The 14,442-nt window shown below is 43.0% G+C and overlaps 1 protein-coding gene across 3 annotated transcripts in view; it reads left to right on the top strand.

The window, feature by feature from the left end:
• Positions 1–14,442, top strand: part of TSPAN9 (tetraspanin 9) — a 187,672-nt gene that overhangs the window by 73,000 nt on the left and 100,230 nt on the right. For 2 of the 3 annotated variants that reach the window (XM_075440956.1, XM_075440950.1), the window contains one exon: positions 12,167–12,246. In XM_075440956.1, coding sequence (XP_075297071.1) covers positions 12,184–12,246 — 63 coding nt within the window. In that variant the 5' untranslated portion in view covers positions 12,167–12,183. Of the gene's footprint in view, positions 1–11,744; positions 12,247–14,442 lie in introns of those variants that run through there. The other variant, XM_009937847.2, reaches the window with a different exon arrangement.

Raw genomic sequence — 14,442 nt, 5'->3', positions numbered from 1 at the left:
GGATAGAGTCAAACATGCTTGCGTCCATTCTTTACACCCCATATTAGGCTCTGAATGTCTGGTATTGCAGCTAGCACACAGCATTCTCACCAAGTGCAAATGAGTCCTCCTTAATGCGGATAAGGTCATAAAACTATGTTTTGCCGTTATAATTCTGCCTTTACAAAAGCTCATTAATTAATAAACTGTAAAGCTAAGTAGCTCCTACTGTAAATCAGGTAAATGAACTGCTGCATGGTGTTTTGTGGCTTGATGGATAGGGTCACATCAAACTGTACTCTGATTTTTTTCCCTTTCCTTTCCTCCTTTGTCATTTTAAATCTCTTACACCCTTGTAATAACAGCTGACACCGATCACAAAGCTCATGAATAGCAGCACCGTTACATAAACCTGCTGGATTAAAGTAAGAGGCTTACCTTGGTTTCGTTTTGACACCCTTCCTTGTGTCTCATGCAGAATAGATGAGAACCATTTAGCCTCATTCTTGTGAGATGAGTAAGGTGGCGAAAGTATCTGCCTCCTCTTAGGATTTAAATCTGACGTTGTTGTTGGCAAAGCAAAAAGCATGAATCGCATGACTGTTATGTTACAGGCGCACATCCTATTTTTAATGTTGAAGTTGACCATATCCCGCAGTGTTACCACACAACATGCAGGAAGCTTTATTGTGAGGGTAGATAAGCTTTATTGCAAGGGCAGATGCAGATGCTCAGGTAGGATTGTTTTTATAGTTCTAAAGAGGTTCAAGACAGGAAGGAGTCCATGGACTTTGCTTTAGCTACATGTTGTGGAAATTTGTTGGAAGCCATAGAAAAGAGTCCAGCCCAAGCCAGCAGGATTAACTGTGGCTGTTACGCAGTGGCTTGGTCAGGACTTGAGAAGGGCTGGCAATGGCACTTCAGGTACGTTCAAGTTATCTTGAGTTATTCGAAAACTGTTTTTCATGAATTCAGGAATGTCTCCGTTAAATGAGGTATGTGTGGGGAATTGTTAGGCAGCGTGGCTTGTTACCACAGCTGATGGACCTCAGGGAGGGCCAGGAGTAGGCTGGGGACTGATGGCTGTACAGGCTAGATCCCACCCTTGTTTCCAGATATTTCTGCCCTGGGTCGTGTTGGGGACCTGGCAGAGGGGAACCTTGCATCGTGGACTCAGCCTACACTGCTGGCAGCTTTCAGCTGAGAGGCTAGTTGCCCTGGGCACGTCCTTAATTCGTTTGGCAATTTGACTCCTTTATGAAAGCTGTGTCTCTCTGACCTCAAGGTGGAACCTGGGATTGGGTGTTGCGTGGAGATGCTGCTGGTAAACAGCCTTTTGATAACTCACAGGTCTCTGAGGGGATTGCTCTCCAGTAAGGCAATCAGCCTGTCCCTTTCAGCAGTGTCTTAAATTGGGGATTGGGCCTGGTGAAGAGTTAATGGGGAAGGGAGCCTAAAATCACGGTGTAAGTTTGCTGCCCATTGTAGACATCGTTTTGTCTGCCAGCCCTGATGCAGTGGTTTGACGTGTCCCCATTCACTGAATCGCATCTATTTATGCCTAAGTGCCAAAAAAATGAATATTTTAGCAATGAAGGAATTCACTCAGTTGTAAAAGGAATATGCGTAGAAATGTTCCTTCATGGCATAATTGAGGAGGTTTCAGAGATCTGCACTGCCTTTTAAAAATGAGTGCTCGCATAATTCTCGTTCTTTGTTCAGCTGCAGCCATATGTATGAGGGTTTGTTTTTTAATTTTATTTGTTTTAAAGTTTAATAGTTCTGCTAATACGTAGACACCAGCTGTCAGTTAGTTCAGAACAGCAGACTGCTGGTGAAAGACAGCCTCTTTAGAACAGAGGTTAAAGAATGTCCACCTGATCTTGTTCAAAGGACTTGCACACACTGGACAGGGTTAGAAGAGTTCTTATATTAATGAAGTCCTCCTACACCATCCAAGAGGAAGAAGGGATGCCATCTCTCAGGATAGGCAAGAGCCTTCTGCTATTTTCTAGTTTTCTTTAATCTGTAGTCAGTTGGGAAGACATAAAAATCTAAACTGTTATTTAAAGTGGGAGTGGAAGAGCGGCTCTCAGATCATGTACCTTACCGCCGCAAAAAATACGTGGTAAATAGGAAGAACCCTTCTCACTTCTCGCCCCTGCTTTCTTTTTTTGGTCTTTAATTTTTAAAGCATGGTTTTGGAGATCTGAATTGTGATGTTTCATCCCATGGGGATACCAGGGATATGATGTTGCTGCCTTCCTGCCTGGGGTTGACAGCTTTCCAATCCATTGATCTTGTTTTCTCTGTGTGCAGTAAAAAGCACTTCTCTGCATATGCCTTTTTGTGTACTGGGAGGGGTCAGCAGTTGGTAACACGTTTATTTGCATCAGTGATGGCCAAGGCTTGTTTTGGCTTATGTTAGCTTCTTTACAAGGAGTCTCTGACTTGAAGATGGGCTTATCGATGATTTTACAAGTAACTGGTATAAACTGTCATAGTAAGAAAAGCTCCTTTACTTTTACATGTAAGATATAGAATTTAAACTACGAGGATTTTCCTTTTAGGCTCTGAAACGTTGAGCTTTTCAGAGACCAGATTTTGAATCTGAAATAGAAAGGCAGAGTAGGAATAATGAGGCAAGGTCTGTTGAATATGAATGCCTTCACTTTCGTAAAGGTAAGGTGTTGACAGAAAAAGAATTTATTGAAGTAAATTTGAATTTGAATATTTACTCTTGTCTTTTAAAAAGAAAATCTTCTCATCAGCAGATTGGAAAAGATTATGGTATAAACATAGCTCAATTAGAAGCCCTAAGGTGGTTAACTTAAATTATTAGGGAGTCAGAGAATTTTCAATAACAGAAGACACTGAAAAGTTAAATGCTTAGATTAATGAAGGACAAATGACATGGGATGTAATAGAGGATTACAAAATAATGAATTATGGGATGAATATGAATGCCAGAACAGAGGATGGAGCTGGAAGGCTTAATACTGACAGCAAGTAAGAGGAAGGTCCTGTGTTCTTTAACATAGGGAACCTATGGAGTCCATTGCTGTAAGATATTGAGGCTAAGTTCTCAGCAGAATTTAAGAAGGATTAGCTGTTGATGGAGATAAACACCCTGTAATTAAAAGGGATACAGATGGTTATACTAAAAGGCATAAACATACTCTTCCAAAGCATCTGGAACTCTCTGCTGCCCGGTGGGATAGGCCTGTCTGCTTGGGCACATGCTGTTCTCTTGCCCCTCGTATTTTTTATTTTCTCGTACCTGCTAGTGGGAGAGTTGGTAAGGTAGTTTTGGGACTATAGAAAAAATGCCATATATAGTTGTTATATGCAGAGCTGGCTTTTAATGTCTTGTTTTCTGCCTGGATTGTAGGCTGCCTGTTGTTTGGGTTGAGTTGATCTCCAGATGTACACTGCCAAGCCCAGGAAGACTCTGACTTCCAGGGCTGCTCAGAAACAAGCAATAAATAGACTTTATAGATTTTAGTTCCTAAAGGTGAAAATATCAATGGTGAATTGCTTTCCAACATAATCTTTAGAGGGCTTCTTTCAGGTTTAGCATAGTTCATGATGTTTCTAAAGTGAAAACAAAACCCCGAAAGACCCTTGGGCTAGTGCAAATGTTTTGATTTAAAAGTTTAAATGTAGGTAGCAGGACTTTGTGTTTTATAAAGTCTTTTCTGTCACTTTGGAAACTCCGGCTTTCTTTACGCTCAGTCTGAGGGCCTCTGAAGGACAGTTGGTATGACATAATGACAGTTTCTTACCTTCGGGATGCCTTATTGCGCTTTGACCCTCGTCTTCTATGTCTCCTGTGCATTAGCATATCAAGTCATCACCTGCATCTGGTCACAGTGCATTAAGGTCCCTGACATGGTTCACAACTAATTCCTTCGTACAGTTTTGAGAAAGAATCTCATTCTGTCTCTGGTGCGAAATGCTAAATGAAAAGTCTCAGCCACATATGCAGTGTTGGCAGTAAATTATTTTTTAACGGAAATCCCAGACCAAATAGAATGTTTGGCACAGTGGAAAGTCTTATAACGGGGTCTTGTTTTCTTGATCATCCCTCCAATGAGGGCCCCATGTCAGAAGAATAAACTTTTCTTATTGGTATATGTAAGTATAAACTAGATAGTATTAGTTTAGGCCATTCAAAGAGCTTTTACCTCTTTGCCTTGGAGAGGCAAGGAGCATTACTGTGTTGCTGACGAGACAACCGCAAGCTGTTGTGGTGGTGCCATTGTGTCAGAGGAAACAGTTAATTTCCTCTCCAGCAGCAATTTCAAGGAAGATAATTTCTCTGGATGAAGTCAGCACTGCTTAAGGTGGGTGTTCGATTGAGGTGATTAGGCACTCAGTTCTTACATCTGTCAGAAGAGATCCTTTCGCCATAGATCTCAGGCTCAGTGTCTTCTCAGGGGTGCTCTTTCACACGGTTCCTGCATCCTAGAGTGCTGTCCCATTCCTGTCTCTCTGCCAGGCCTCCTTTTCTTCAGCTGTGCCAGTGCTAGGTGGAGTCCCAGAATGTGGAGCCCAGCTTCTGAGAACCTATCTGAATGTCTGTGTTTTCCTTCCAACTTGTGCTGTATGCACGTTTACCCGACCCAGGTCCTTTTACCTGGCCTCTGGATGTGGCTTTCTTCTGCAGGTGGAACTGAGGGCCAGGTGATGCCTGTTGGTAACTCTTGGTCTCACTACGGAGTGAAGAGAGCCTTGTCTCTGTCCTCTCTCACAAAACGTTAAAAGAGAATTGTTTACTGGTCAGATCTCAGGTACCAGCTGTGGGTGAGTCGGTTTCTTAATGAATCCAGTCTCGCCCTCCTCGTCTGTCTGTCCATCAAGCGCCCAAGGAAGTGGTGGTTTTCTGAATGTATTAGAAATGGCTGCTGTTCATGCTAGTAGGGGAACTAAGTATGTGTTTAGGACAAGGAGTAATGGCTTTAAACTAAGGGAGAGTAGATTTAGACTAGATAGAAAGAAGAAATTTTTCACGATGAGGGTAGTGAAACACTGGAACAGATTGCCCAGAGAAGTAGTGGAGGCCCCGTCCCTGGAAACATTCAAGGCCAGGTTGGACGGTGCTCTGAGCAACCTGGTCTGGTTGAAGATGTCCCTGCTCGCTGCAGGGGGTTTGGGCTAGATGACCTCTAAAGGTCCCTTTCAACCCAAAGCATTCTATGATTTCACTCTTCTCTAAACACTTGGTAGTGATTCTTTTTAGATTTATAATAAACAAGCTGTTCATATATGCTCTTCCCACAGGAAGCTATCATCAGTGATTGTAGACTCCAAAACTGAAGTTACAGTAGTTCTGTCTGTTTCTAGTGGAAGACTTTTCCTGTTGGAAAATGGAATTGTGTCAACGGTAAAATATGGCTTGGGATATTTGGTTCTGAAAACCACAGGCTGGTTTCAGAATTTGTCTACCCTACAAAGTTGTCCTTGAAACCTGTCTTGTTTCTGTCCAGTCCCATGATGAGCAGAATGGTTTGGATTTACAGCATGCAAGTTGGGAGCTTGGAAGGCCCCAGGGTGTGGGATACAAACCTCAGAGCATCCAGGTTTTTGGTTATAAATCCTGCAGCCTTGGGAGCCCTAGGAACTCCAGGTGTTTTGACTTGCTGGAGTCTGCAAGCTTTTTGTTGTGAAACCAGGAGCATGGAAGTCCTGAGAACTCCATGTTTTTGTCTCTCATGTGATACTAGTTGCAGTGTGATTTTTTTTTTTTCCATTCTTTTCCCTTTAAGCTTATTCCAAAATCAGCTGTGTGGTTTTTTTCAGTCTGAGCTTGCATCTGTGTACAACTGCATGCCAGAGTCATAAGCTATTCTTTGCAACTCTTGTTCCGTATCTCTTTCTCATGGCCTTCCAGGATTCGGAGCAGTGACTGGAAAGATGTAGTCACTGAGTTTATACAGTAGCGACCTTGGTTTTGTCTGCCCAGTGTACCCTGAGGAAGGCTTGTATAATAGAGTTTTTGGTCACTATCGTTCAAAACAAAAGAATGAATTTAAGAACCACATCCCCTGAACACTTGATAGCGTATGCACTTGTGTGTCTCTCTGCGGGGCTCAGTATTTTTCTGAAGTCATGTGGCAGGGTTACTAAACCTCATGATTTCTAAAAATAATTAATTGGAGAATGGTGCAGTGGTTAGTGTACTGGCTGAGGCCATGTGAGGTGCAGATTCAGTTTGCTTCTCTGCAACCAATTTCTTGTTCATCCTCGGCAAAAGTCTTGGTCCTTGAGTTCCCTGTGTTTAAAATGGCGACAGTAGCAGTGTGCTACATAATAGAAAATGCAAGGTAAAATACATAAGAAGTTGTAAAATGGCTTGTATATCGTGGTGACGGGTGTTTTTATTTTCCCTTTTTAAAAACTCCTAGAGTTTCATATTTTCAAGTCAGGAATCTTGGGGGACCATAACAAAAGCTTAAGCCATTTTTGCTTAACCTGCACTGTTTGTTCCTGTTCTTGCCTATTGTAGTCCCTGTCACTGGATCACAGAACCACAGAATGTTCGGGGTTGGAAGGGACCTCTGTGGGTCATCTAGTCCAACACCCCTGCCGAAGCAGTGTCACCCAGAGCAGGCTGCACAGGACCTTGTCCAGACGGGTCTTGAATATCTCCAGAGAAGGAGACTCCACAACCTCCCTGGGCAGCCTGTTCCAGTGCTCCGTCACCCTCAGAGGGAAGAAGTTCTTCCTCGTGTTCAGCTGGAACTTCCTGTGCTTCAGTTTGTGCCCATTGCCCCTTGTCCTGTCGCTGGGCACCACTGAAAAGAGTCTGGCCCCATCCTCCTGACACCCACCCTGCAGATATTTATAAGCATTTATTAGGTCCCCTTGCAGCCTTCTCTTCTTCAGGCTGAACAAGCCCAGCTCCCTCAGCCTCTCCTCATAGGAGAGATGCTCCAGTCCCCTCATCATCCTTGTAGCCCTCCACTGGACTCTCTCCAGTAGCTCCTCCTCTTTCTTGAACTGGGGAGCCCAGAACTGGACACAGTACTCCAGATGGGGCCTCACCAGGGCAGTGTAGAGGGGAAGGAGAACCTCCCTCGACCTGCTGGCCACACTCCTCCTCATGCACCCCAGGATCCCATTGGCCTTCTTGGCAGCCAGGGCACACTGCTGGCTCATGGTCAACCTGTCGTCCACCAGGACACCCAGGTCCCTCTCCGCAGAGCTGCTCTCCAGCAGGTCCACCCCAAGCCTGTACTGGTGCATGGAGTTGTTCCTCCCCAGGTGCAGGACCCTGCATTTGCCCTTGTTGAACCTCACCAGATTCCTCTCTGCCCAACTTTCCAGCCTGTCCATGTCACGCTGAATGGCAGCACAGCCTTCTGGTGTATCCACCACTCCTCCGAGTTTTGTGTCTTCAGCAAACTTGCTGAGGGTACATTCTAACTCTTCATCCAGGTCATTGATGAAGAAGTTGAACAAGACTGGGCCCAGTACTGACCCCTGGGGAACACCACAAGTAGACTCTGTGCCACTGCTGACAACCCACTGAGTTCTGCCCTTCAGCCAGTTCTCAATCCACTTCACCGACCACTCATCCAGCCCACACTTCCTGAGCTTCCCTGGGAGGATGTTATGGGAGACCGTGTCAAAAGCCTTGCTGAAGTAGAGGTAGACAACATCCACGGCTCTCCCCTCATCAACAAGATCATTTAAGGGAAATACCTTGTAAAAAGGATTTGAAACTTTTACAAAGGGAAAAATAAGCATAGGTTTTACATATTTTTGAAACACATTTTATATCTGTATAATGTCTTTATAAATACATGGTTATAAATATATGTATTAACTTGGTTAGCGTTTGCTCTGTTTTGCAGCATGGTTCCACAAGCCAGTTCTGCCAAGCCAGCCGAAGAGGGCAGAAATGAACAGGGGGGTTCAGAGACACTGTAGCTGGGTATAATTGGCACAGAAGTTCTGGTTAGATAAAACTAAGGGCTGAGAAAAAATATTAAATATTTCATGCCTTCCAAGAAAAACTGAAGTTGTTGGGATCTGTGTTTTGAGGACTATAGTGGACTCTTCCCAGGAGGGAACCAAGTAAATCTGTTTCAGTGGGAGAACCAGCTTATGTTGTTTGGGCCTGATTACTAATGCCTTTCCTTTCCATTTTTGTGCTACACCCATTGTGACATCCATTTTCATACCTGGTATCTGAAAGTGGCCAAAATTCTGACCCTTAATACTTGACTGAGCCATTTAGTTGTGATGGGCTCGTGTTTGTTGCCTTGTCCCAGGCGTTTGCGTGTGGCACTGAAATGATTTTCTTGATGTGGAGACATCTCTCAGCAACAAAATTCTGTGATTCGGTAATCAAAGATTAATGAAGTACGGAATGAGCTTTTGGATGGTTTTCATGCCCTAATTACTTAACAGAGGTGAGATCTGTAGTGAAGCAAAAACTCGTTTGTTCCCGTGCTGAGGTCACACTGTCGAGTGGGACCACCGTAAGGTGCTGTTGGACGCCCTTGCAGCAACACCTACAACCGCAGTCTCAATCGGAGGCAGAGTAAGTGCAATGGCTGGTCACCACACAGCTGGATGGACTGGTTACAGCTTTTTCACCGCTTATTTTTTGCAGGAAATAAGCAGGTCTGTGTGATTTATTAACTGAGCTACAGAAATACTGCGTTAGAGTTCCAGCAGGAAGAAGTGGCATCTAATCTGTAAAGCTGCTCCGTGGCCGCAGATGCAAGTGGTGGAAGGTTACTGAAGCTTGTAAAGTCTCCCTGGTGGCGACAGCATTGACTGTAGGAGGGTTGTGTGTTCCCTTTGTACCCGGCGGGAGGGGAGGCTGACCTGGAGCCGTGTTTGCCCTAGTGCTTGTTGCTCGGGCTTGGATTCTGGACCTGGCTGTTGGCTATACGTCTGTCTTCGATTGCTTGTTCTGAAGGATAAACTGTGATGTAGACCAGGCATGGGGAATTCTTCACGGAGAATGCATCGTATGGTAAAGAAAACTAATGGAGGATGCATTGGATGGTAAAGAAAACTAATCTTTTGCAGTATTTGAAGGCAAAAATAAAAAAACTGGAGAACTTCAATAAGGTCTGGTAATGAAAACTTGAAAAAAGTAAGCTTGGAGGGAGAGTTGTGGGTTGTTGTTTGGATTTGGTGGGGGGTTTTTTGTTTGTTTGTTTTTGTTTGTTGTTTTTTTTTTTACCACCAATTGAAATGTTTCCACTATTTATAAACTCTTGACTGGATTTGTAGAGACCTTTTGATATTACAAAATATTCTTTCAGTTTTTAACCTTGAGGAGCACAGATTAGTTATTATTGTCATGTAACTTCAAGTGGGAAGCTAAGGCAAATATTTGCATTACATTAGTTTTCATGAGTACACAGCTTTTTTTTTTTTCTGAAGCTAGTCTATGGCAGTTTAAATTTTATGGCAAACCAATGGGTGCAACAGGAAAAAATGCTTTAAAATACTTGTGCATTCTCATAATTTTTGGCTGCGAGCTCAGTTTTGCGTGACAAGTAAAAACCACTGAAAGTATCTAGCCGTAATGGCGTAGGATTGCAGTGGCCCAAATTTACACTGCCAGTAAGTGATATTTCAAACAGAACAGATTTTTCAGACTTCTAAAACCATACTCAGACATTTGCCTTGTGTTTGAATGCAACTTGTCCTCCAGGCTCCGGTATCCGAGGCACGTCCCTGGCCGTGGCGTACAAGACTCTTCCATGTTTTTTTTCTGGAGAAAATTGATTTTTGATAACTGCTCACATTGAAGTTTGTATGTGCACCGTAGATGTACAGAAATGCCCCACTCTTTGGGCACAGCCAATATATATTTTTATGCTGGAGTGTTTTGTGTGTAGCCTTTTCTGCTATCCTATGCGCTGCTGAGCAGTCATCGTGCAGCCTTTCTGATGGACACATTTGATGCCGGTAGTTCTGAAATGACTTTTGAAAAGCAGAATGAATAAATACTGTTGATACAGGCTTGGGCCGGCCTGTTGTTGAAATGTAATTGTAGAAGAGAGGAGGTAAGGGAAAGATACTACATGCGCAAACACTGGGTATTTCGTGACATAAAATACTTTATGGTGCAGGGATGTTTTCTCAGAAAAAGCCTGTCAAGAAAGGTACAGCACTGCTTTAGGGTGTTGATTCTGAAGTTGTTACATAAAAATTACAGAATTTTAAGGGGCTTTGGGGCATAGATATCCAAGATTGAATAAATACTATATTATCTTATCTTTTCTCAATGATACCTGACAAAATAATTAACAGTGTGTTGTAACACATATGAAAGGGTCAGCTGAAAATTGTGCATAATTTTTGTGTTTCCTGGTAGCTGTATTTCTTTCGTAGTGGCCTCCTGATATGGTTTCTTTCTTTACAAAAAGCGAAGAATAACCTGCGTTTTGGGTCTGCCGTATCACTTTGCACCATCAGTGCGCTGCTTTTACGCTTATGACAAAATGACGAATTTGGAAGCACCAGGCATGACCTGAAGTGTAATTCTCTCCCTCCCCCCCAGGTACTTACCCACATACGCACAGACACACGTGGGTGGCCGTGCCCTCTCTGTTTCAGAGTCCTAACAGGCATCTTGCGCTACTATCTAGAGAAGAAATGCGCCATTTGACTTAGTGTTTCTAGTTCACAGACTACCTGCGATGTAAGATGGCTTATTGCCGTACACCAGAACAATCTCTGGCGTACTGGTTCAGCAGAGTGTAAATATCTGCCGGTTCAGGTATCCTGACATGTCAAGAGTTTTAAGAATAGATGGGTGATCCCATAAGAGACAGCAGCTCTGCTTTTCTGGTTAGGGTTAATTATATCACAGGTGATGGCGTCACATTATGTGCATGCATAACTGAGACGTGCCTATTCCATGTATCCTGGGTGCTAGTCTATGCCAGTTCCTTGTCCCGGGGCATTCGTTTAAGCCAGGAAAAAAAAAATCTAAGTCACTGTTAATTTCATGAGCAGGGAGAGGTTAGCACCTGTCTGCCTAATCCATACTTTTCCAATATTTTATTGCATGAAAGGGGTATCGCTGCCTCGCAGTTCTAGCTGCTCATAAACAGCTAAACAGTACTTGACATTTAAAGAGATTTTCTGTTGTGCACTTCTACAGTCAAGAGTAATTCTAATCCTATTAAAGATCCTATGTCATGGAGGCGTGCCCTGGGGGAGAAGGCTGCTGCTAACTGGCCCGCTGGAAAGCAGAGGGGAGGGACGAGCAGGAGGGTGGATTTATTACTCGATAGTTAGGTCAGGGATTTCTGTGGGAAATGCCCAGTGGTTGCAGTTGCTGATGATTTCACGGCAACAGCAGTGAAACACAGAGTGCGCTCCGGTAGCTGGGTTCTGAATGAGATACTGCAAATGGGTGGAAGGAGAAAAGACAGCGTGTGAGAGAGAGAGTCAGAGAGACACAGAGAGGGAAGCTGAGAGCAAGGAAAGTGCTCCGGCTCGAGGAGAGTCTCCCAGGTGTACTGCAGAAGCTTTTTGGAAATGGATGCAAGGACCGTCTGCTGCCTAGAAATTAGAGGGCTGTAGGCTAGAAGCAGAGAGAAGGAGCTTATGGCTCTTTTGAATAAAAATCGAAGTTCTACATAACTGATTCATCAAGATAAATCATGAGTATGCTCTTGCATGGGATATTAATGTATAAATCCATGCCACAGCTAGACAGAGTACAGCCTACGTTGCTATAAAAAATAAAAGCAGCAACAATGCAGTGAATAAATTCTGCAGTGATTATCTGATTTATGTACGAAGAAAAAGAGGAGCAAAACACAGACAGCTCTTATTGCACGATGGCATTTGCAAGACACTGCATTTAATGCTGAGAGATGCTATACATTAAATCTGACAACTGTGAAAAGAGAGATCATGGAGAAGTCAAGTAGTGAGGATTCTTCAATTCACCGGAGTCCATCTTTGGATAGCAAAGACTCAGATTTTGCTAAACCTTCTACCTCAGGGAGGCAATTTGGTCGAGGTTTTACTGCTGGAGCTTTCTATGGTACAACTGGATCACGCACACAGAGCCACACTGGGGTCGGAACTGGGACCGGCGTTGGGACTGGGACTGGCGTAAAAAGTGACAAATACAGTGCACCCAAAGGCAGCAAATACGTGGTCTTTTACCTGGATCTATCCTTTGTTTTCCTTTTAGAATTTAAGAAGTGCAACATGGCAAGAGGCTGCCTGTGTTGTTTGAAATACATGATGTTCCTTTTCAATTTAATATTTTGGGTGAGTACTGCCTTTTCAGTTGCCTTCATTTGTTAGCGTATCCTGTACTGCTGCATTATGTGTGTAGTGCATCTTCGAAGCAGTACAGTAAGTTCCCCCCTCCCTCTCTCTCATACCTGCTTGGAATATTTTCAGTGTTAAACTTGTGCCTGTTGAGAAAATGTACATGTTTTCTGTATCTTTATTACCAGCTGGTTACTGTAGTATGGCTACTTTCTCCTCAAACTTGCTGTTCTAATATGTGTTTTGAACTGGGTTATCTAAGCAAGGGCATAAATGTTGCCCTTTAAGGAAGAGCAGAATTATTGTAGCATTAAAATCCTGCAGTGGCAGGATTTTTGCATTCTGTTGTAATACCTCGTGTTGCATTAAGCTGCTGGTTAATTTAAATTTTAAATACATTCCCGTTGTCACCATAAATCTCATTTGCTTTTTGTAAACTTCCTTTGACAAACTGCTTTTTCATTTGAAGGAAGTTGTGTCCCATTTCTCAAATTGAAAACAATAAATCACGTATGTTCTAACCTCTAAAGGTATCAGCATAAATGTGAAATGACTGGAATGGCGAATTAATCTGGATTCAGTTTCAGCTGCAGTTGTCCACATTGACGTGTGAAGTTGGAGACTTGCACTTGCTTCTGAGGGACCAAAATTGATTTTCCTCCATCAGCCAAGAGGCACGAGGAGTTGTAACAATGCCTCAGCAACTTACAAGCGTAATGGCTACTTTGAGCAAAGTATCGTCACGTACAAGGGAGGGAAGAAAAGTTAAGCCATCTGGCAGCTAGGTGTCCTTGAGTGAACAGTGTTGTTGAGGAAATCACAGGCTAATTGAGATACTGAGTATGCATGAATATAGCCCAATGGAAATGGATTGCTTCTTTTGAAACCACAGGTCACTGCTTTCGTGATGGCTGCAAAGCTTGGGCACATGAACAAAATCATTTATGGTTGTGACGCAGAAATATATCATATGCCTCATAAATAACTTAAAGCACTATCCCTGGATTTATTTTGGAAAAGGGGGCATTAACAGTCAAATTCAGACAGCTACCTCTGGTGTAGAGATATCATTATTCGAATTAGGAGTCTTACTAGCAGCTTCTCTGTTTATCTTGACCCACTTACTGAAATAACCTTTAAGAGCAAGAGTTAATGAGAGATTTGGTGCGGTGTTGAACCACTCATGCAACAGTGAACATTTATCAGTGATCAACTCAAATGCTACAATCACTGAACTTGTGGGAGTCTTACTTAAATAGAGAGGTAGAACTGGTCACTGAAGAACATCCGATCAAAGTTCACTTGCGATTTTTTTTTTCTTTTCTACACACAAACCCTACCAGAAAATTGCTTTAACTATTTCTGGAATAAATAATTTTGAACACGCTGAATTTATATCAGACTGCCTATTTGACCCAATGCTGCATTACTTTGACACCTTGGAAGTATTTTTTTCATATCCTATATGCTGTGGTTAGTTTTGGAACAGCTTTCTTCTGATACCATTACTGATGTCCTCTGTGATCAGTCAGTAGGTGTCTCTTACCCCTCACCTCCTTAGATGCGATAACTTTCTTTGCTTTTATCTCCTTCCCAAGCTGCAATTTTCTAGACTCTGCATCAGACCTTCAGTGTCCATTTTTCCATTCCTTGAACTTGCAAAAATATTTCAGACCTCATCTGCGTGCCCGTCTCTGTCTGCTCAGCTCCCACTGGGCTTTTATACAAACACATTGCTTCTTAGGTTAAAGCTAGCCTACCATCTGGAACAGTTGTCTAGCACCCTGTGCTGCTTCAGCTCTTACTCTTACCCCTTAATCACCTTTACACCCTCCCCAACATGTCTTTTGTTGTGAGGCTTATACCACTTTTCTTTCTGTTATTGGACTTTGCCACATCTCTGCCTAATGTTCTAAAAATGCTTTTTGTATGAACCAGGCTACACAGAATGAAAATGATACTCTGGGATAGTGAATCTGAGAGATTATAGAAAAATGCTAAATGCGAGATGTCAGGGACTTTTCAAAGTAGTTTACAATAGAAATTTGATCCACCAGCCTGGTTTCAGTCATTCAGAAGCCCGCCTTTCTTCACTTTAGCTGGCTTATACTCAATTTTTCAAGCCAGTATTGATGTTCCCGTGCATCCTTCCAGAGGACTGCAGTCTTGCTAGATTACTACTTTTTTTACCCA

The sequence above is a fragment of the Opisthocomus hoazin genome, chromosome 1, assembly GCF_030867145.1.
Source record: "Opisthocomus hoazin isolate bOpiHoa1 chromosome 1, bOpiHoa1.hap1, whole genome shotgun sequence".
Lineage (NCBI taxonomy): Eukaryota > Metazoa > Chordata > Aves > Opisthocomiformes > Opisthocomidae > Opisthocomus > Opisthocomus hoazin.
Note: the sequence above shows the minus strand (reverse complement) of the source record. Positions and strands in the feature narration are given on the sequence as shown.